The following is a 22,169-nucleotide window of genomic DNA, read 5'->3' as shown; positions in this document are numbered from 1 at the left end:
TTTTTTTGTGAAAAATTGAAATGAGACCGTAACCTTACTGTAGTCCCAAGTTTCTAAGTACCAACTGATTTCCCTTCAAGAAAAAATAACTTTGTTTCAACGCAAAGATCTGAAGCATTAATACTTCCTCTAGCAGGTGGAAAAGACGCAAAAGAACTTGATTATGTACTTTAATCATTTCCGTCAAGAAAAACAAAAACCAAAAATCATATGGAGAATTGTCAGCGTAGCGTAACTGTTCTGGACATTTTTTAAAACACAACGGCTAGAGGAAAAATAATGAAACCAGTTCTAAAACGCTTGGGTATCAACCAATTAACTGATAAGCCACTATGGAAAGAACTTCCGTGACTATCGCGTAGGAAATTAACTCTGAACTACCATTCACTTGAATTAATGACAACGCACTAACGATTAAAGTGTGCCTCAGAGTTTGGTCTAGCTTGACCTATAGGAACACAGTACAACTTTAAGAAGAACGACTTTCGGCTACAGGTGTGCGGAAAAACCTGCGAGGCACTGAAAACTTAAGCGATATTGATTATTCAGAATTCATCGGTGGTTCTCCGAAAGGCTAAGCCCCATTTATTCCATTTTGATAATAACTTCAGACTCAGATTGTCATCATGAAAAACGGTTTATTTTCAGGAGTATTTGGATTGAGGCGCGGAGAGAAAAAAAAACTTTACACCATATACGCCTTGCGTGAAGTATGTCAGTGTCAGTTAAAGAAAAGTAATCACCTATGAGGCTTCAAATATGCTATCTTCATTTTCTACTAAATGTGCAAAGGTTTTATCAAACACTCAGATCTGAACACAACGAAGATTGTCACATAAACCCACTTTTAATGTTTTTTTTTTTTTTTTGGCATATTGAGCATCAGTAACCCACAAATTTAGCTGACAAAATCCAATCAAAACCAGTAGGGTACAGATAAGATTCTTATTGGAGCACTTATTAAAATTAAGATATTTATGTATTTATGTGTCTTATGATAGAACGAAATAATTTGGATATATCAACAAAGTTGAAGTGGTAAATTGGCCACCGTAACGATTACAAAAGCTGACGTTTCGAGCGTTAGCCCTTCGTCGGAGCGAATAGAGGAATTGTGGGTTGTGTGTGCTTTTAAAGGCAGAGAATGGAGCTACGCTATTGGTGGGAACATGGCAACGAGAAGAACAAGAATAAATTAGTGGAATGAAAAGCGTTCGTTGATCCCTGTGGGATTTAGACTGCCGGTTTGAAAGATGAGGTTTTGTTCAAGATTTTTACGGCTTTCCGTGCTACTTAAGTGTAAGGAAAGATCGCAGATTGCCATATGTTGCTTAGAATGATTAGGTAAATTAAAATGTCTAGCGACTGGTTTCAATGTGTCCTTGTCATTCCTTTCCCCATCTCGAGGATGTTCTCGGAATCGGTCACCTAGTCTTCTGCCTGTTTCGCCGATAACTTTTTGCAATAAGTGCAAATTATACAATAGGTTACATTGGCGGAGGCGCACGTGAAGTGATCGGTGATCTTAATGGATCGTTTAGGTCCCGATATTTTATCACTGTTGTGAATGAAAGGGCACGTTTTAGTCAGACAGTCAGTCGCCAGTCAGTCGCCAGTCAGTCGCCATTAACTCAATCAGTCAGTCGCCACTCGGTCAACAAGTCAGTCAGCCAGTCAGGTACCAGTGAATCAGTCAGCCAGTATAAGACAACCGGTCCATTAGCCAGTCGCCAGTCAGCTAGCCAGTCAGGCACCAGTCTATTAACCAGTTAGTCAACAGTCCGTTAGCAAGGCAGTCAACCAGTCAGTCAAGGACTTTGAGAGGAGCCGGTAAGGATGAAGTTGTTCTTATCGCGTGAAGTCTTGGACTTGATGGCGGTGAAGGATTTGAAGGCGTTCAAGACGAGATTAACGATGTACGAGACTTCCATTCTGTGGTCGTAAAGAAAACTGCAGTGAGCGTTGCCACAGAGATGTTTACAGTAAACTGTCTCTAGCACCGTTCACGGGCTGATGAACATGGTCCGCTTTAATGATGAACAGCTGCTCACAGAAATTATTCTTAAGAATTCGTTTTGTTTGCTTGATACTAAAATTACCGCACCCTTTTATCTGCTGATACCATGTCAAGTATATGCCTTTTTTCTATCCTCACAAAATCAAGATCAACAGTAGAAGTTTTTGTAATTTTTCCATCGCTGATATCTTGTAATATTTCAACGACTGTTTTCTTCTTTCTTTTTTGAATGAAGTTTGTCAAATTCAATTTGTAAAATACGTGCCGGATTTTCATTATATTTCATTAGCATAGCGGCGAGGTGAAAACCGAATTTAGACTTCAGAGTCGGAATCAAATATTGGACTGAAATTTTCGAAAGTTAGGAATACATTCAACTGTCTTTTTTATGTTCTTTTCATCAGTTTGTGGGAAAACTTAATCATGAGAAAAAGAGAATGATTCTGAACTGTTTTATTTTCCCTAAAATCATATTATTCATCGCAGCCGATTGTGAGTACTAGTAAATTCAATCAAGGGCGGGTTCACCTGCCCTTCTTAAAATGAGCTTTTTCCAATGAATAAACAATCGCTGCTCGAAACCCATCAAGAAAGCTTTAGTAAAGAGTGTACTGAGAGAAAAAGTGCACTCTGGCTTAAGTCAACGACTATACTTTTATTTCATTCTGTTTGTATATCTGTATGAGTGGCCAAAGGCGAGGAAGAAAACTTTCAAACTCATAATTATTATTTCTGCTTTAATTAAGTTTAGTTAAGATCTTAATTGACTTGGAAAAATTAAAAGAAACACGTCCAGAGACAAAACGTCTGGACTTACAATTTTCTACATATATTAATTCATTATGTATATACAAGACTAAGTGGCTACACAAGTTCGAAAAGACATCTATTAAAAAAGCAACGTTTAAAACGTTCAGTTCTAACTAGAGGCAGGATGTAATTATGTCCCCTTTTCCTGAGGCTCCTAGCTCTCTGAGCTGGTAAAAGTTCATGTAATTGTTCAAGTTTGCTCCATTAAAGGCATTTCTCGGAAGAGGAATCTGTTGTGACGTTTTTAACATAATTTATGTTTTGGTTCATTGACATCTCTGTCCATTGCAGTATAAAAGTCCTCTTTTCTTCCCAGTCCAATTGCAAGTGAACTGAGCATATATTTAAGAGAGTACATTTTTATGTTTTCGTAGTGATAACAAGAAAGTATATTATCTGGATGAAATTAATCATTTTCCTTTTCAGGGCAACTTTCGATTCAAATTATTTTTACGGTCTTTTTATTTACTCAGGGAGTGAAACTGGTTTGAATGCGGAACAAGCTTTTCCTATATTTTGACTTTAGTAGACACTACTGTCGGCCCTGTTAAACATTCATGAAGTTGCGGGAACTTTTCGAAAATATACACATAATAGATATTTTTCTCAAGATGACCTGAACGGATATCATCACCCGCTCAGCATGTTGAGGCGCCTATCATTGTCGCTGACAACAAAACGTCCTTCTAAGCACGCTCAATAGCCTCACTATATTATGAAATGTTACTCCTGGGTTTAAGGGCTCCTCTTAGACTTTCTCAGTCCTTTTTTTTGTTTAATCTGAGCGCGGCAGCTTTATTCAGTTAAATTATGAACGTTTTGTCAGACATTGGATTTATTCTGTATATTAACTTTTTATGTGTTTTATTTTTTATAAAAAAATTATGTTGGGTATTCATTTTCGGGTAAAATAGTTGAGTGATCGGTTTTAGTTTGGCTTCTTCTACGATGAAAGAATTTTACAGACTAGACAAGCCTCGCGGTATTTATTCAGAGTAAAAGGATTAATTAGTCTCCGAATGCATTTATGATATACGGATGTGAAGTAGATTATGATGGCTCCACACGTCGAGACCGGTTTTTCAGCGGAAATAATCAACCTCACTTTTCTGCCCCTTGGAAACACTTATGGCAGGGACAGTCACACTCAGACGATAGTGATCTGAGCGCACATGAGTTTGACTAATGGTAGTGGGTCGTGGGTACAAGTCGTGGGTCGTGGGTGTGGGTGTGGGTAATACATAACAATTAATGGTTAAGAGCTCATATTTAATAATGTCGATAATACCACTACTAATAATCAATTACTGTTATGTTTGTAGGGGAAAAGGGTTTTTTCGTTATGGTGAAGGGCCCTTTGGCTGGTTTTAAACGTGATTTGGTTATATCGCCGTGAACGTTGAATCGCCTTTTCTTCATGGAAATTGCGAGGTGACTGGCTTTTTTCGGGAAACGTGACTTGAACCGTTGTTATTCTTCTTTTCCAAAACTTTATCCTGTAAGCGTCTTAAAACAAGACGTGAAACATGACTGTCATTAGCTACCGTGAAGTAATGCAATACTTCTTGACGAACAATGAAAGGTTTGTTTCTTGAGTACGTCACATTTCGCAACTCTGCGGAGTCCGGTCTGTCAGATAAGAAATGAATCGTTTAAAAATTGAAATTATTAGAACCTCTTTATTTATTAATTTACTTATTTAAGTAATTCTTCATATCTAGTTTATTTTATGATTTAGAAAAGGACCTGGCCAGTAAATGGACGAAGAAAAATTTTAAGATTTTACTAATTGGTTCTTAGTTTAATTTCTTGTCACCGACGCCAGTTGTGACCAATTTAACATTGGCTTGCGATTTCCGGTTGTCGATTGTACCGCACACTGGATACCAGAGATTTTATATTTTCGTGCCTTGGAAAAATCTTGGAGCCAACATCTCCAGACCTGCAACTAACGTTGCAACGTTGCTATCTACTTATCGGCTTATCTTGCAACAGTTCGCTGTTTCACTTCATTTTTTTTCTTAGATGCGGGGTAGATGGTACGCGATACGGAGATGACAATTGATGAAGCATTCGGCTCTTTGTCTGAATGTCATTGATCAACGCAAGTTTTATTTTCCCTAACCAACAGAGGGATATACTTTTAATTTTGAAACTTCATTTATTTTTAACCGACACTGAGAGCACAATTTCATTTTAATTCAAGAACACGGCCAATAGCCGTGTTTCTGATCCTCGAAGCTTCTTTCATGTTCTGAAAACGTTGTTCTTTTAAGTGTAACACTTCTCTCTTTTCAGTGTAAGATTATTTTTTTGTGTGTTGATCAAGCGTTTGACCTGAACAAAACTCCTCAAAGTCTTTGGAATGACCCTCATTTTAAGAGATTACATCATCCTGCAAATAAGAACTTTGTCTTTGGTTTCACTTTTCTTTTTGGGTGAAATGAATTAATTCTGTTGGATGAAATCAATGAAATATTAGGATCACTGAAACCGAGCTGATACAATGACAAGGAATATATAATCTTTATGTATTACTATAACTAATATTTTAAGTGATTTTTGTTATTGTTAAGTATTAATCACATCCACCATTTTTACCCACACCCACACCCACGACTCACGACTTGTAACCACGACCCACCAGCCACGACCATTAGTCAAACTCAGCGCACATTCTACTAAAAACACGCGGGTGATGCGTGTGTTATACTGCGGGTTTTTTATTCTGCGATTCAGTTTTCCATGAAAGTAAATGACTCATATTTTGAGTAGGGGATAATTTCTTCTTCCATAATATATATGGGCTTTCGATTGAAGCTCTATTCAGCTGTAAGAAAATAAACAAAATACCGTTTTTACTTCAAAATATTTAATACTTTTTTTAGTGATCTTAGAAACAGGCTTGTAAGGATGAAAGCGTAGTCTTTGCATTTCCCTAACTCAGTATATATCGCGCTCTACTTTTATGTAACGAGCGCTGTAAAACGGAAAAATCGAAATGAAGACTTCTTAATAATATTTTTGTGTGGGAAGAGGGTTGTTTGGTACAATAAGTGGTGGGCTGTGGAGGCGGAGGGTTGGCTTGAATGACAATAAACTGCGGGTATATTTGGCCAATTTAAACCGAAATATTTTGTAAGGATGCGTGCCATTCACAGAACAAAACCTAAAAACAAACAAAACAAAGGCGTGCATTACTCATAAAGAAATTTGATCCAACTATAATCACTAAGTCCTCTGAGGTACTTAAAACCGAATAACATTTTCAAGGCCCGTCTTAACACGCACGCAACATTTCAACGCAACATTGTTGGATCGTGTGATGAAAAATGTTGTGAAGAACCTGGCCAAACGAGAGCAATATTTTGCAACATCCAAAAATGTTGCACCAAAAATTTGACCACTTGAAACAACACCAACCAAGAATTTAATGGGGTGGCCAAAGGTGTGGAACACGTTGCGCGCAACAACGTTGCAAGATCTTGCGTTGAAATTTTGATAGCGTTTGGCCGAGCCTAAGTTTCATGATGATTCTGATTTTACATAATCGATGCCAAATAAACACTTTTATAAATACAAATGTTCTAGGCATTATCCGGTTAGTGGGTTTCCTCTAATTTGTTTATGTCCAATAACTGCTGCGAGAACTACGAGACGTGTGTGTATCGAATCTCGTTTGGATTCGTTTAGGAAGGAAGGGTCAGATAATGTATTCTGGATCTTTATTTGTTTCAAGATTTGTAAACCCGAAGTGTAAAACAACCGTTAACAGAGCGTAAAATGAAAATATAAAAGCTTCCACTCGAGGAAAAGCGACAGAATTTTACAAGTAAACCATTTTATTACTACTTTATGCAGGCTGTTAGTTCAAAAAGCTTATCAAGTTGTGTTATTGTATCCACTCACATAATAACTGTCAGGTGCAATAGCCATAGAAGTTCGACTTGTTATTTTTCTGTGTCGCTCACTTTCCGCACAGGTGTATATTTTTGAGAGTGTTAATGATGGTGTGTCGAATGTGCCTCATACTCCAACAGTAAATAATGGGGTTTAGCGATGAATTCATACACACGAGTCCAACTGTAAAACTTAAAAGTTTTCAAAGCAACGCTAAGCTCGCTATTGGCAGTAGTAGCAATACTAGTGCAGTATTCAGGCAAATTACAGACCAAGTACACAAGATACACGTAAAATGTAGTAATAGCGATTTTCCTCATCCTTGCGGTTTGTTCCATGTCACCGTCATCCTGCTCGGCTCGCCGCACTCAGAAGGACTGAATTTCCCTCGTGTGGCGCCATACAGCCAAATAAATCCTGCAGTAAACTAATCCTGTGCACATAAAACAGAACCTAAGGACAACAGGAAAAAAAATCAGAAGGGAGGGAGGCATCCAAAAATTTCCAGATACTCCAAGAAATACACTGAACATCCAGATTGATATCACAGCCAAAACAGAGTGTCTGTGGGTGATAAGCTCCTCATATCTGAGATGAAGATGTACAGCTAGGAATCTGTCCATGCTGAGGGCGAAAACACTGGGAATTGAAACTATGGAGAGGGTATCCGCGATGGCAAGCATGGCTTTATTCGTTGATTCGTCAACAGGATCGGCGCTTTTCAACCCTCTAACTAAAAGCACGACGTAATAAGGTTGTACAAATATACCAACACCAAGATCTAAGATAGCAAGACTCAGCAGAAATGTTCTTAACGGCCTCGGTAGCGACGAGGTTTTTCTCATTGCGTAAATTGTTATGATGTTCAATGTGATGGCGGTGTAGGATAACAATGGGTTGAGCACACAATTGGCGACCATCGATGAACGATAGGGACCCTCAGCGCTTGTCATTGTTTAGGACGCAGATGAAGATCAAACGCGTGGATAGTCGACCAGGAGACTATCAGTGGACAAAATGGTAACTTCTAGTGAACGAAAGCAGCTTTAAATTATCTATGACTTCCCGGCGATCGTGATTGAGGAATTTTGATATTAATTGCCATCTACCAAACTATTTGGAGGCCTACCTCCCGTGATCCTGCAAAAATTAATTTGGGAAAACCTTTTTCTCGTAATATGTCCTCCGAGTATGATGTTTATAAAGCAAGGGAGAAGGCCAATTGATGAAGACTTTGAGATTCTTTATTTCTCGCTTGTTTTTGTTTTATATGAACACCCGAAAATGAAATGAAAATCGAATTGCCTTTTGAATTTACATAATAACGACAACGATGTCAGTTTGAATTCTCTTACGCGGAGGCATTTCGTATGGTAGAATTTCCATTGACAACCCATACTGTTTGCAAACAATGATAATCGATCACTATACGCGATAAATTTACTGAAACCGATGACAGTTTCAAAAGCGAGATTCACTGACTTTGATAGTCAGGTGGTCTATGCAAATTTGTTATGCCCCGATAATTGATAATTTTACGCGATGAATTTACTGAAAATCGATGACAGTTTTAAAAGTGGATTCATTGACTCTGATGGTCAGATGGTCTATGCAAATTTGTTATGCCACCGTCCGGGTCGTACACACATAGCGGCGTTGATGACGAATAACAACAGAACAGCTCATTAACCCAACGAATTTAATGACGGCGAAGAATTCAAATGTTTACAAAACCATCCGGTCGCCCTTTCATCATAAATTACGAGGCTCAGGGAGCCGTAAAAACCACATGATGAAAGGCGGTAAACGAAAGAAAAGAAAACAGTTTTTACGTACCTAACTCATTCACAAGGGCTTTTCCACGTGTGTAAAGGGGCTCAAAAAAATAAAGTTACTGCTGAAGGATTGTGGTCTACTGACATACGCAAAAATGAGGAACGGAACATAAAACCTTGAGGAATAGCCTCAACATCCCGGGGGATAGGGCTGAGAAAACCCAACAGTTAAGAAATTTGATCTCAACCTAAGTGTTCAGTGTTCAATGTTGAGGTATGTCAATGTTCATAGCGCTCACATCTTCTGTTGGTTTATCATATTGCCTCTTCAAGAAGACACAACTTCGTCACGGGTCGAACAAGTCTCGAGCTCTTCGTCTTCACTTCTACTGTGCGTACACGTAAGTCTTTACCTGGAAAAACCCTTGTTGCACGACCTAACAACCAGTGGCACCTGGGCACGGTATTGTCCACAACGAGGACCAGGTCGTTAACTGCTAAGTTCCGTTTGTTCAGTAACCACTTGTGGCGCTGCTGTAATGTCGGAACATATTCTCGGATCCAACGAGACCAGAAACAATCAGCAATGAACTGAGCGTGTCTCCATTGTTTACGGGAATACAAGTCCCTTTGAACGAAAACTCCAGGAGGCACGACTAGGTTTCGGCGTTGTAGCAGAAGATGATTGGGAGTGAGCGGCTCTAAATCATTGGGATCGTCACTGGAAGGACAAATAGGACGACTGTTCAAGATTGATGTGAATTCAGCAAAGACTGTACGCAACGTCTCCAAACTAACCAGCGCACCTTGACTACCGAGAACAGCCTTCATAGCTTTCCTGACACTTCTAATGAGCCTTTCCCAAACTCCTGACATGTGGCTTGCGGCAGGAGGTTGAAGACGCCACTCTGGTAGTTTACAGCTGTACCATTCCACTTCACGAGAATGTAACTCACTCTTGATGCGTTCTTCGTTCAGATTTTGAACCGACAGGCGAAGTTCCTTCTGAGCACCAGTAAAATTTGTACCATTATCTGACCATATCTCCTTTGGGCGACCACGAACCGAGATGAATCGTACCAAGGCTTGGATGAAAGTGTCCGTTTCCAGTGAACTGACATCTTCAATATGTACTGCTCGGCTATTGAAGCACACGAATATACAGCCATACACTTTCACTGCACTGCGACCTCGCTTCACGTAAAACGGTCCGAAAAAATCCAGACCTGTGAAAGTGAACGGAGGCTGGTAAGGTACTAACCTCTCCTTGGGAAGATCAGCCATAACTTGTTGAAGAGGAGGCGAGTTACGTTTGCGGCAGCTCACACAACTGCCTACAACGCGGCGCACGAGAGCTCTTCCCCTCATGATCCAGAAACGCTGACGGATTACGGATAATACATGTTCGCGGCCTGCATGACCCAGTACATGGTGGTAGTAGCGAACTATTAAGACGGAAACGTGATGGGATTTTGGAAGGATCATTGGGTGTGCGGCCTCGAAGGCGATTGGTGCGCGATGAATCCTACCTCCCACGTGTATAACATCATCAATCAAGATTGGACTGAGATTAGCTAACTTGCTGTGACGTTTCACTTGTCTGCCTTCTTTCAGACACAAGTACTCCTCAGGCAAATGTTGACGCTGAACTAAACGCACAATTTCTCGACTTGATTGTTGCAATTCTACCAGCTTGAGTGTACTTGACTTAGGATACTCTGGAGTTTCATTTCGAACTCTCTTTACGAAACGAAGCACCCATGACATTACTCTCAATAGGTGGGACCACGATGAATAGCGCTGCAGCAAGGTGTCAATCTGCGGCGCATGTGAGACGAACATAACGTTTGGTGACTTCCGTAATTCCTCGTCGTCATCTTGAATATCTTTTACTAACACACTTGGCCACGCACATTCAGGTTCCCAAAAGAATTTTGGACCTAACCACAAGCGACATTCAGCGTGAAAATATTGAGCACTAACACCTCGTGAACCTTCATCAGCAGGGTTTAGGACACCGGGAATATGGTGCCACTGCTCTGGAAGACTTGTTTCAAGGATTTCGGTGACACGGTTGGCGACAAAGGTTTGAAAACACCTTGTTTCGTTCTTGATATACTGTAAAGATGTCATTGAGTCGGACCAAAAACAAAGCCAACAAAAACAGCCAACAAGCATCTAAAGAAGTTCTGCCATCAAAATGGATGGAAATTAATCCATCATGAGAACATATCTCATAGTGGACTCAACAAAGGTGGACTGCACTTAAATTTTAAAGGTAATGAGCAGTTTTATAATAATTTTAAATCGCACCTAGAATGAGATAATGTGCTGTCCGTCAATGCCGTGCGGGATCAATTAAACAACCAAAAGGCCGAAAAATCTGTCTCAATATTGCCTCCTTTGCGCGGTTTTAGAATGGCATCACTCAATATTAATCAATTAATTACTCATATAGACGAATTAAGAATCATATTAGCAAATAATGATATCGATATTGTTTCCATAAATGAAACGAAACTGAACGAGAGTATTCGAGATCAAGAAGTTCATATTCCGGGATACGAAATAGTTCGCCGCGATAGACTAACAAAATGCGGCGGAGGGGTATGCTTCTATGTAAAAACTTCAATCAACTTTACAGTACGAAATGACCTACACATGGATACACTAGAAAATCTTTGCTTGGAAATCCATAAGCCAAATTCAAAATCCTTTGTGATTGTTACTTGGTACAGACCACCTGACTCTCCTATTGGCATTTTTTCACCTTTTGAATCCCTAATTGGGAGATTGGATAGTGAAAATGTAGAATTTTTTGTACTGGGAGACATGAACTGTGACATGATCACGACTCGATATGACAATAACACATCCAAATTAAGGAGTATTGCTGATGTCTACGGACTCGAGCAGCTTATCTCTGAACCGACGAGGATAACACCCACCTCATCAACTCTAATTGATTTAATCTATACCAACTGCTCGGATAAGATTGCATGTTCGGGAGTTTGTCATATCGGAATAAGTGACCATAGCATGGTGTATGTATATAGAAAACTTGCCCTGAATGGGATGTCTAACGGACATAATTCTATTACATACAGAAATTTCCGAGATTTCGATCGCCAAAAGTTTCGTTATGATATTCTATCTCAATGTTGGGATAATGTATACGAGTCTTCCAACCCAAACGTGATGTGGCAGCAATGGAAATGTACATTTCTGGCTATCGCTGACAAACATGCCCCACTGAAAACGATGCGCGTTCGTTCACGGAGTTCTCCGTGGATTACCTCTGAATTGAAAGACCTTATGCATAATAGAGACATATTAAAAATCAAAGCTAGCAAGACAAATGATCCTAGCGATTAGGCATTATTTAAGAAACAAAGAAATATAGTCAATAAGCAAATACGCTCAGCTAAGCAAGCTTATTACCAAAATAGTTTTAATAAGCAAACCAGCGACTCCCGAAAGACCTGGCAGACTATAAACGAGTTAACTTCTCGAAAATCTGGGAAAACGCTAGTGGCGTCACTAAAAGTGAACGGATTAACGATAACTAATCCATTGGAGCTATCAAACGAATTCAATCACCACTTTGCTAATATTGGTCCAAAACTTGCCAGTGAGATAAATTGTGATAGTGGTAGCTATCAAAGATATCTTACCGCAACAGATAAACGGTTTAAGCTCCAACCCACCAATCCAACTAAAGTATTTTCACTTTTAAATAAACTAGACAAGTCAAAGGCAACAGGCCTTGACAAAATATCTGCTAGGTTTATCAGGGAATGTGCTGATCTCATTTGTGTGCCGATATGTGATATTTTCAATCAATCTATTAGCCAAGGGACGTTCCCAGACGACTGGAAATATGCAAGGATTACCCCTCTTTATAAACAGGGTGACCGCGGTGATGCGAACAATTACCGCCCAATATCGGTGATTCCAATAATGGCGAAGGTGTTTGAAAGGATAGTTTATGAACAGTTATATGCCTATTTGGAAGAGCACGATATTTTATGTCAAAACCAATCAGGGTTTCGTGCTAATCATTCAACTGTAACAGCTTTGTTGGAAGCGACAGATTCTTGGGCATATAATATTGATAACGAGAAAATCAATGGAGTCATTTTTCTAGATTTGAAAAAAGCTTTCGACACTGTTGATCATCAGATCCTTCTATCGAAACTAAACTGTTATGGTATACATGGAAAATCTTTCAGATGGTTTCAGTCATATTTGGAAAACCGAACACAAAAATGCTCTGTCAACGGGTCGCTATCCAGTAGCTACTCGTTGACTTGCGGCGTCCCACAAGGGACCATCCTCGGTCCATTATTGTTCTTATTATATATCAACGATCTTCCAAATTGCTTATCAAATTGTAAACCGAGAATGTATGCAGATGACACGCACCTCACATATGCGGGAAGCAATCTTGAGAACGTTCAGTTTTGTCTAAATGAAGACCTAGAAAACGTCTTCAACTGGCTACAAGCGAACAAACTCACGTTGAACATGACTAAAACCGAATTCATGCTAATAGGGTCGAGGCAGAGACTGAATACTCTCACAGCTTCTCCAACAATTAGAATGAACAATACTCAAGTGAGCCAGGTTTCAGCTACAAAATCGCTTGGTGTAATAATAGACGATAAACTCGATTGGCATAGTCACATCGAAAAACTAACGAAAAAGATCGCCTCTGGTATCGGGGCCCTAAAGCGAATTAGGCACCTGATCCCAGCATCAACCTTACATCTCATCTACCAAGCTTTAGTAAAACCTCACTTTGATTACTGTGACATTGTTTGGGGTAGCTGTGGGAAAACGCTACGAGACAAACTGCAGAAATTGCAGAATAGAGCAGCCCGTGTGTTGACATTCTCTAACTATGATGCTGATGCAACTGAGCTACTCGAGTTTTTAGGGTGGAAAAATCTTGCACGCCAGCAGGAAATCCATAAAGCCACCATGATGTTTAGATGTCTGCACGGGCTAGCTCCAAGGTATCTATATTCAAAGTTTACGTGGCGTGACTCTGCTTATGACCTCAGGGACTCTGAAAATAAGCTTAATGTTCCACTACCGCGCACTAATTATTACAGAAAAAGCTTTAGCTACAATGGCGCCACATTATGGAACAGTTTACCACGCGATATAAGGAACACAGAGTCTCTGGGGTTATTTAAACGTAAGATCAATGACATTTTTAAAGTCTAACGCACGGCATTCACGGAAAACAGCTTTAGTGTTATAGTATGTAGTTTTAATTTTAAATATCTTAGCGTATGTGATATGTATTTTTATAGGCTGATGAATTGATCGTGTCTAAATAAAGATTACAACAACAACGACCAGTAAAAGGTTTGATCTATTGGTAGATCGAGTTCCTTCAATATTGTCTTGCTCAGACGGGCTGCTAATACTGCGGCTTGTAGTTCAAGGCGAGGGATAGTGCACTCTCTAATGGGAGCAATGCGGGTTTTCCCATCACAAAGGAACAATGAATCACTCCTTCCTTATTGACGAAACGCAAATATGAAACTGCTGCGTAACCGCGTCTGGATGCGTCGGCAAAGTTATGAAGCTGAACGGTCGATGTGTTGTCAAATGACTGAGTCTTGTAACACCTTGGGATATCAATGGCAACAACATGTGGTAGTTCAGCCAGCCAACGTTGCCATTGAGAGAGGTGCGGTTCCGGAATTTGTCGATCCCAAGGGAGTTTATCTCTCCAGAGTTCCTGCAGCAGAAGCTTGGCGGAAAACACAAAGGGTGAAAGGAATCCTAGTGGATCAAACAAAGAACTTACGATCGAAAGCACCCCTCGCTTGGTGGACGGTTTTTTCGCCTGAACAGCTTTGAACTTGAAAGTGTCAGACTGTGCAGCCCAGTACACACCTAATGCTCGCTCTAATGGTAACTGATCTAGATCTAAGTCTAGTAGTGGATTTGCTCTCAACTCTGATGGGATAGATTGCAATACCTCTCGACTATTGCTTGCAAACTTTGTGAGCCGGAAGCCTCCTTTCCTTAGCAAATTAGTTAGGTCAGTTGTCAGATGAACAGCCTGTGCTGTGATTGGAACGGACTTTAACACATAGTCAACATAGAAGTTTCTACGAATCGTTCTGATGGCTTCAGGCGAGTATCCTCCTTCATTGTCTTGTGCAGTCATACTTAAAGCTTTGTTGGCGCAACAGAGCGAGGATTTTGCACCGAAAATGTGGACCAGCATGTTGTAATCTTCTAGTGGGTCGTTGATGCTACTAGGCCACCACAGGAATTTCAGCGCATCAGTATCACTTGGCGTCACATTGGTCTGGTAGAACGTACCTTCTATATCCGCGGAAAAGGCAACCTCTTCTTCACGGAAGCGGATTAGGACCCCAGTAAGGTCATTTGTAAGACAAGGCCCTTGCAATAACTGATCATTTAAAGACATTCCGTTGAACTTTGCGACGGCATCAAACACTACCCTCACTTTCCCTGGCTTGTTAGGGTTTGTTACAGGATGGTTCGGAATGTACCACGTGATATTACTAACTGCAGCAGCTTCTTCTTGGCTCAGTTTTCTAGCGTACCCTCTATTTACGCACTCCTGAATCACATTTCTGCATTTAACCTCTAGCTCAGGGTCGCGAAGGAAGCGCTTCTTCAAGTACTGTAATCTTGCTTCGGCTAGAGGTCGGTTGTAAGGAAGTACAGGATTGTCATCTCTCCACAGAAGGCCCATCTGGAAATGGCCATCTAGCAGGCTGATTGAGTTTTCAATGAGCTTTAGAACTCTTCGATCTTCCACAGATAATGGTTTGGTTTCAGGCCTTGTGGCACCGTAGGACTCAATCTTCCAGAAATGCTCGAACTGGTTGTTTAGGGAAAGATCTTCACCACCGATGAGGTTAACTTGTCCTTGGCTATGGGACTGTAGGTTTGAGGAGCCACCTAGTATGCTCCAACCAAGACAGGACTTAATGGCGAGAGGTTCATTACGGTTACCCTTTCTTACATCAAGAGGTACGAAGACTTCTTGGATGTTGGTACCGAGTAGGATAGAAATCTTCTTTCTTTCCACCTCTGGGAAAGGCACTTCCTGTAGATGTGGCCATTGTTCTACAGATCTCGACAACTTTGTGTGTTTCAAGGGAATGGTAAGATCCTTTACAGCCCATGCAGAATTCACGGCAATCACATGGTCACTCTGGCTATCCAATGATGCAATTTTAAACTTAACCTTCATCCCTTTCTCTTCGACATCAGCACTGTTCACTGTCGTGAGAGAGAGCTTGCTTGGTGTTCCTTCAATGTTTAACAACTTCACAAGAGAAGGGTCAACCATGGTTATGTCAGACCCTGAGTCAATAAGACCATAGGTCGTGATTTGACGGCCGGCATTGCTTATTACCTTCACTGGAATGACTTGAAGTAGTACTTCAAAGGAATCAAAGGCTGTGCCGACTGAACGTGTCGAAGTATTGAACGATGAACCTTGGTCAGGCAACGAGTCCCGGTTAACCTCATTGTTTTGGTTGACAGTTCCCTGGCTAACTTCTTCCTTAGGCTCAAGAAGATGTAACAACGTGTGATGTGCCCTTCCACAGCCTTCCACTTTACACCTAATGGCTGACTTGCAATTCTTTGAGTAGTGTAGAGACGAACTGATACAATTGAAACATATGTTGTGCTGCTTAACGAAGTGGTTTCGTTCCTTAGGAGATTTGAATTTAAATGTCTCACACCTGTATAGGCGGTGGGGTTGATGACACAGTGGACAAGACTCATCCTTTACTGCTGTCATGTTGACATAACAAGGGGATTTAGGCATCAAAGACGGCTTTACTGTGGGCTTGATTCTGGTAACTGCATTCTCAGGACTTCTATCACTGAAGAAAGGATGATTCAAGACAAACGCTCGCTCCTTAAGGAAATCCACCACATCTTTGAAGGTTGGCATGACATGACCCTCACTCTCTAGTCGCTTTAAACGTTCAGCAAATTTGGCTTGCATCCACCTAGGAAGTCGCATGATGACCTTCTCAAGGTTTTCTGTATTCATTTCATTCAAATATCCCATCGACTCTAGGGTATCATAAGTAACTTGAGCCATATCTGCATATCGCTGCAAGCTGTCCCTGTCACTAGGTTGTATAACAGGTCCCTTTGTGAGGGATTCCACAGATGTTCTCACCACTTGGAATGGCTGACCAAAACGATCCTCCAATGTCCTAAGCGCCTTTGATAAACCACCTGGTAATGGCTCATACCGTTGAACGGCGAGGAGAGCAGGTCCCTCCAGGAATTGTAATAGGCGGGTAATTTTGACAGCATCATCAAGTGGCTTTGCATCAACCAGTTGTTTGAACCTCTGACGAAAGGCGGGATATTGATGTGGCGAGCCATCAAACTTCTGGACTCGTACATGAGGGAGATCATGGGAAGCGCTTATCCTCTCCATTGAGGACATAATCGCTGCAAGGCTTTCATTCGCAGTTGCACCAGACACATTAGGCGTGACTGAAGAGGACGTACTGATAGCGGTCACAGGAGTCAATGGTTGTGATTTAGGTTTATTTTGACAATCACCTCTGATGGGTTTGGACACATTACTCTCACCAATGACTGGCTTAAGTTCTATTCTTGGAACCGGAAGTGGATCACTAAAGCAGATTCCCCCAGTAGCATGTATCGAGGTAGTGGCTGCGGGGTTTTCTACCGCTGGTGTAGATGTGAGAGGCGGGTTGCCGGCTGACACAGGCGCAGGAGTAAGGCTACTAGAGATCACTGAGGGCAAAGAGGCGATTGGTACTTCCGGAGGTAGCATCAGATTGTTCTTTGGTCGAAATTCTTCAACTTTCGGAGACCATTTAATACCCTCTTGTTCATTTGTCAGTTCAGATATTTCTTGTTCTGCCAGAAAGAACTCAAGTTTGGCTAATTCTGCCTAATCCCTTGCGGCCACAACTTTCTTTTCAGCTTCCAATTTGGTTAGTTCCAGTCTATGTTGGAGTTCCAATTGAGTTCGTTTTATTTCCATCTCGACCCTTTTCACCTCCCGCTCAACTGTCTTTCTACTTCTCTTCAGCTTGTTGCTGCATTAATGCTGCCTTTGCTGCTTGGATTTTAGCTTCGCGCGCTTTCGAACTAGATACACTCAATCTTGAGGAATAGCTTTTTCCGGATTTTACAGATTCCGGTTGGGAATTTTCCCTTCTCTCCTTTAACTCTTCAGACACTCGAGCATTGTAGAATTCGGAGGCGTCAATAACAAATTGTTCAATGTTTTCATTGTAAGCTTGTACCCTTACACGTTGAGTGTCACGGTCTTTCAAAACACTCTGATATTTTTCACAGGAAGTGTCAAGCAAATCATCATATTTATCACAGTATGCACAGTATTTCTCCCATGCGGTATTAAGTTGAGTTTGTTGAGTTCGTACCTCAACAATGTTTCCAAAATCTTTAAGACTTTCATCTAGCGTTTTACACACCTTTGTAATTGATGACAAATGTCCTCGGCGAGATCTATCCAGCGACTCTAACCTTTCATGGAGAATTCCACGTTGCGACATGACACAAATATTGAACGACGGCGGTTTCTTTCGATGAATCGGCGATTCTCCAGTTACAGGTCACATACAGCGTAAATAAGCACAAATTCCACAGCAAGAAGCGATGACAACCATGTGGTTTTTACAACAATGTCCGGGTCGGACACATTTAGCGGCGTTGATGACGAATAACAACAGAACAGCTCATTAACCCAACGAATTTAATGACGGCGAAGAATTCCAATGTTTACAAAACCATCCGGTCGCCCTTTCATCATAAATTACGAGGCTCAGGGAGCCGTAAAAACCACATGATGAAAGGCGGTAAACGAAAGAAAAGAAAACAGTTTTTACGTACCTAACTCATTCACAAGGGCTTTTCCACGTGCGTGAAGGGGCTCAAAAAAATAAAGTTACTACTGAAGGATTGTGGTCTACTGACATACAAAAAAATGAGGAACGGAACGGAACGGACTAACATAAAACTTGTTGAGGAATAGCCTCAACATGCCACGTTTATTCCAAGTTAGAGCAAAAGTCAAAATCAATTAGACAATGAGAGTACCTTTGTCCTGATCCCTAAACTGGTCACATGGAGGCTTTTTCAAGTGCAACGATGTTCCATTTTGGCCGTAGAAATTTTCAGAAGAGTTTATGACAGTTTGATGTGCATGAACGATATTTCCGTGTAAGATCACTGAAACTTAAAGATGTTCTGACAGATGGTTTAAATGTTTTGAGTTGTAAAGTCATATATAACTCAGTTTTGATTGATCTCCACAGTAAAACGTATTCTGATTTTAGGGTAGTTTGGTCTGGTGTTCCTCCAGGGTTGAGGAAGTTTATACAAAGTCTTTCAAGGAGTATGCAAGACTATGTCATTTTAAACGTCACTCTTTTGTATTAAAAAAAAAAAAACAGTATTGTAGCTCCCATTGCGGGCCTATGTTTACGTGAACATCCGGGCAATCGCCTATGTGCTTCAAAGAGGAAAATCGTCGCCTTCATTTCAAAAATGTTTTGTTCCGTGTATTGTGGTTGTTTGTAAACCCTAAGCTCGAACAGTCGGTGAGTTTTCATTTTAGTTGTTTATGTTGTAATTTCGTTTGTTTTAAGCGTGTTTTCCCTTTGCAGAAAACCTCTCCTTTGCTAGTTAGTCGAGTTTTCGACACAAGCAAATGTTTCTGTGAAATAAACAACAAGTATATCGTTGTGATATCGTTCACTTGTGGCTTTGGAGCTTCTGAATTGTTTTCCTCTTCACAGGACACAATAAGTATCTTCAAATATGGAACATTCTGGTAAAATAATTAATTTTAGAAGCAACCTTTCAACGTCCTTAAGGTATCACACTTCCTGTGACGTTTGGTATTCAAAATAATTTGCAAAGTTAGGTAACTAACTAAGTCGCACTCCTCAAAATTCTATTTTAAAGTATTGAGGGAATGCATGTAAAAGTTAAATCTACAAAAAATAAATAAATATTTTGAAAGCGCGCTGTAGCGGATGAAACTTCACCATCTTTCCAGCGTTTTGTGATGACGTTATAGTTTATGAATTTCAGATGGTCATATATTCTCATCCAAGTATATTTCTATTAGCTAGCATTAAATTAGCTATCTGGAGAGTTATCGGAATCACGAATAGAAGATCTCGTATATACAATTTAACAGGCATTCCAGTTTTATAAAATCAATTTTAGGCGTTATGGCTGATTCAGCTTGTCAGCTGCATGGAAACACGCGTTCAATTTGATTTGTATCACTCCTGATATGTCACATGAAATTTTGAACAAATTTCGATGGTTACCGGCGGAACGGTTTAACAGAGTATGAGCTGAGCGAATAACAGTTTAGCAATATACGGTAATGTTTTATGCCCAAGCCAAGCCAGATGTCTCAAGTTGCTGATAGGAACATGATAGCGGGTTATAACTTGGGTTATGAATAAATTCAAAGCGACAGTGTGCCGATTAGTAAGTTCCTAACTAAACTGGTGAGATCCAATGAATTCCCGTTCTAGTCTGTTTTTTTTCTTTTGATGTCGTCTCACGCTTCGGGTGCAAACATTTATATTCATAAAAGATTTGAAATGAGACTGACTTAAATAAAGAGTAAATGAGAAATAATGCCACGTTAGCCAATGAGCAGCGCTGAAGGCAGACCTTGAGGCCTTATGAATTCATATCGCATAATTTAATTCTACTAATTTATCCACAGTGCCTTTGAACCGAACCCCTTTTTTAAACTGAATCACAATGAAAATGTAAAGTCTGAAGCTTGTAACAGTTATGAAAATGAATCAAAGGCTCCAAAAGATGATTTTGATGTTGACTAATTTTGATTCATCAGTAGTGACCCAAACGCAAACGGATGAAAGAATAGCATTGAGCACCCATGCTAAGATTACCAGACAAAGAACGCGTTTGTGGTTCACAAGTTCTCGATATCTGAGGTGGAGATGAATAGCCAGGAATCTGTCCAGACTTAGTGCCATGATACCAAAGAACGAAACGTTAGCGATTGCAAATTGGATGAGCCATAAACTTTTGATATCAAGGTTACTTGAGACACTTGCAATGAACAACGGCTGAGCTACTAAATCGACTGCGAGATCAGAGACGGCAAGATTCAGCAGCAACATTTTCAAAGGTTCTGGTAAAGAGGAAGTTTTCCGTATGGCTTGAATTGTTATACTGTTGAAAACGATCGCTATCAATGCTGCTGAAAGGGCGCTCAAGACGACATTAATGAAATACGTAGAATGTCGTGTACGTTCATCATCTGCCATTTTGCTACGAGGGAAGTTACTCGTTTATATGAAAAGTTCAATTCCACGCGGTTTTATTCAAGCTGAAAGCTTGTCAATTTGAAGATGCATGCAAATATTTAGTCTAAACCAAGCCAGATGTCTTCAGCTGCTTTGAGAGGAGACATGCAAAATGAAGAGCTGACAACATGGGATATGAATCATAGTGCCCCAAATGAAGTACTAATATTCAATGTGTTTCTAATCTACTCGATGTTTTATTGTGATATCATTCCTGGTTTCGATTTCAAGTCTTTATTTTCACGAAAGATTGGCAACGAGACTGAGACAAGGTAAAAAAAAAAAACTAAAAAAGGAGGAAACAAACATGGTCATTGATAGCAAATGAGTATGAAATGAAAAAGTAAAAAATCGAGTGCTCATACTATGGGTACCAAGTTAAAACTAAGTGTAAAGAATAATAGCCTCTGGCTTTCAGACATATACCAAACTAAAAAATTACGACTTAAGACTGAGGAGGTTTTACTAATCATCAAGATATCGACGATGTTTCCCACCATGTGTATGTCATAATTAGACAGATGAGCGGTATTCTCCTGTTCAATAGCCAAACTAATTGCATAAAAGCCATTCAAAGCTGAGTTACGCCTTCTTTTTTTAATTTGTGACAGAAGGCTGCTTTGTTGTCAGAGTAAAAATAGAACAATTACTTGAGAACTCATTATTGCGCGTCATGAACAACTCTTCATAAGTTTTAAAAAAATACCTATGGAACTCACGTCCTTTTTCTTTCCTTTGCCAAATTCATCTTGAAAAATTTTCGTAAGACAACGTGGGGAAGGGGGGGGGGGGAGGGAAGGGAGGATTCTGGTTGTTGAGTCAAGATAAATTCACCAGATGCCCCTATAAGGCTCTGTAATAGTCCTATAACCCCCCAACGCTCATTGACAGTAAATTGTTAGTCAGTATTCTATAGTTCCCCTTTATACTCTGTTGACAACGACCGATCCCTCCTCCGCTCTCCCTGAAAAAACCATGGGATCCCCTCGGAATCTCCCACTCCCTAAGGCAATAAATAAGGACTGGCCCCTTGGGATTAAGGAGTCTTAGCTCCTAAGCTTTATTAACCATAGCTGCTTGGGTACCAGATTGGGTCTTGACATCTAAGAGGAGTCAATCTTCAGTTTGAGGGGGCCCGTTAACCGGCATTCGATTTCAGTTATTTTGAATAATCACTTTACTTTTATCAGTTTTAATTTCATATAATCTTTCGCATCAATATTCCACTAAGTTTTACAAACTGTGCAACCTTCTTTAAACTAAAGTATGTATGTAAAT

The 22,169-nt window shown here is 40.3% G+C and overlaps 2 protein-coding genes across 2 annotated transcripts; both read right to left on the bottom strand.

The window, feature by feature from the left end:
- Positions 1–8,817: 8,817 nt before the first annotated feature.
- LOC148721365 (uncharacterized) lies at positions 8,818–10,635 on the bottom strand. The gene has a single exon (XM_088736146.1). The coding sequence runs from the start codon at positions 10,633–10,635 to the stop codon at positions 8,818–8,820; it is 1,818 nt and encodes a 605-aa protein (XP_088592272.1).
- A 3,237-nt stretch (positions 10,636–13,872) lies between these two features.
- LOC148721364 (uncharacterized) lies at positions 13,873–17,465 on the bottom strand. Its single transcript, XM_088736713.1, has one exon. It carries the CDS (start codon positions 17,333–17,335, stop codon positions 13,934–13,936), a length of 3,402 nt encoding a protein of 1,133 aa, XP_088592839.1. The 5' UTR covers positions 17,336–17,465; the 3' UTR covers positions 13,873–13,933.
- Positions 17,466–22,169: the final 4,704 nt, after the last annotated feature.

This window comes from Stylophora pistillata, chromosome 10, assembly GCF_964205215.1.
Source record: "Stylophora pistillata chromosome 10, jaStyPist1.2, whole genome shotgun sequence".
Classification (NCBI taxonomy): domain Eukaryota; kingdom Metazoa; phylum Cnidaria; class Anthozoa; order Scleractinia; family Pocilloporidae; genus Stylophora; species Stylophora pistillata.
Note: the sequence above shows the minus strand (reverse complement) of the source record. Positions and strands in the feature narration are given on the sequence as shown.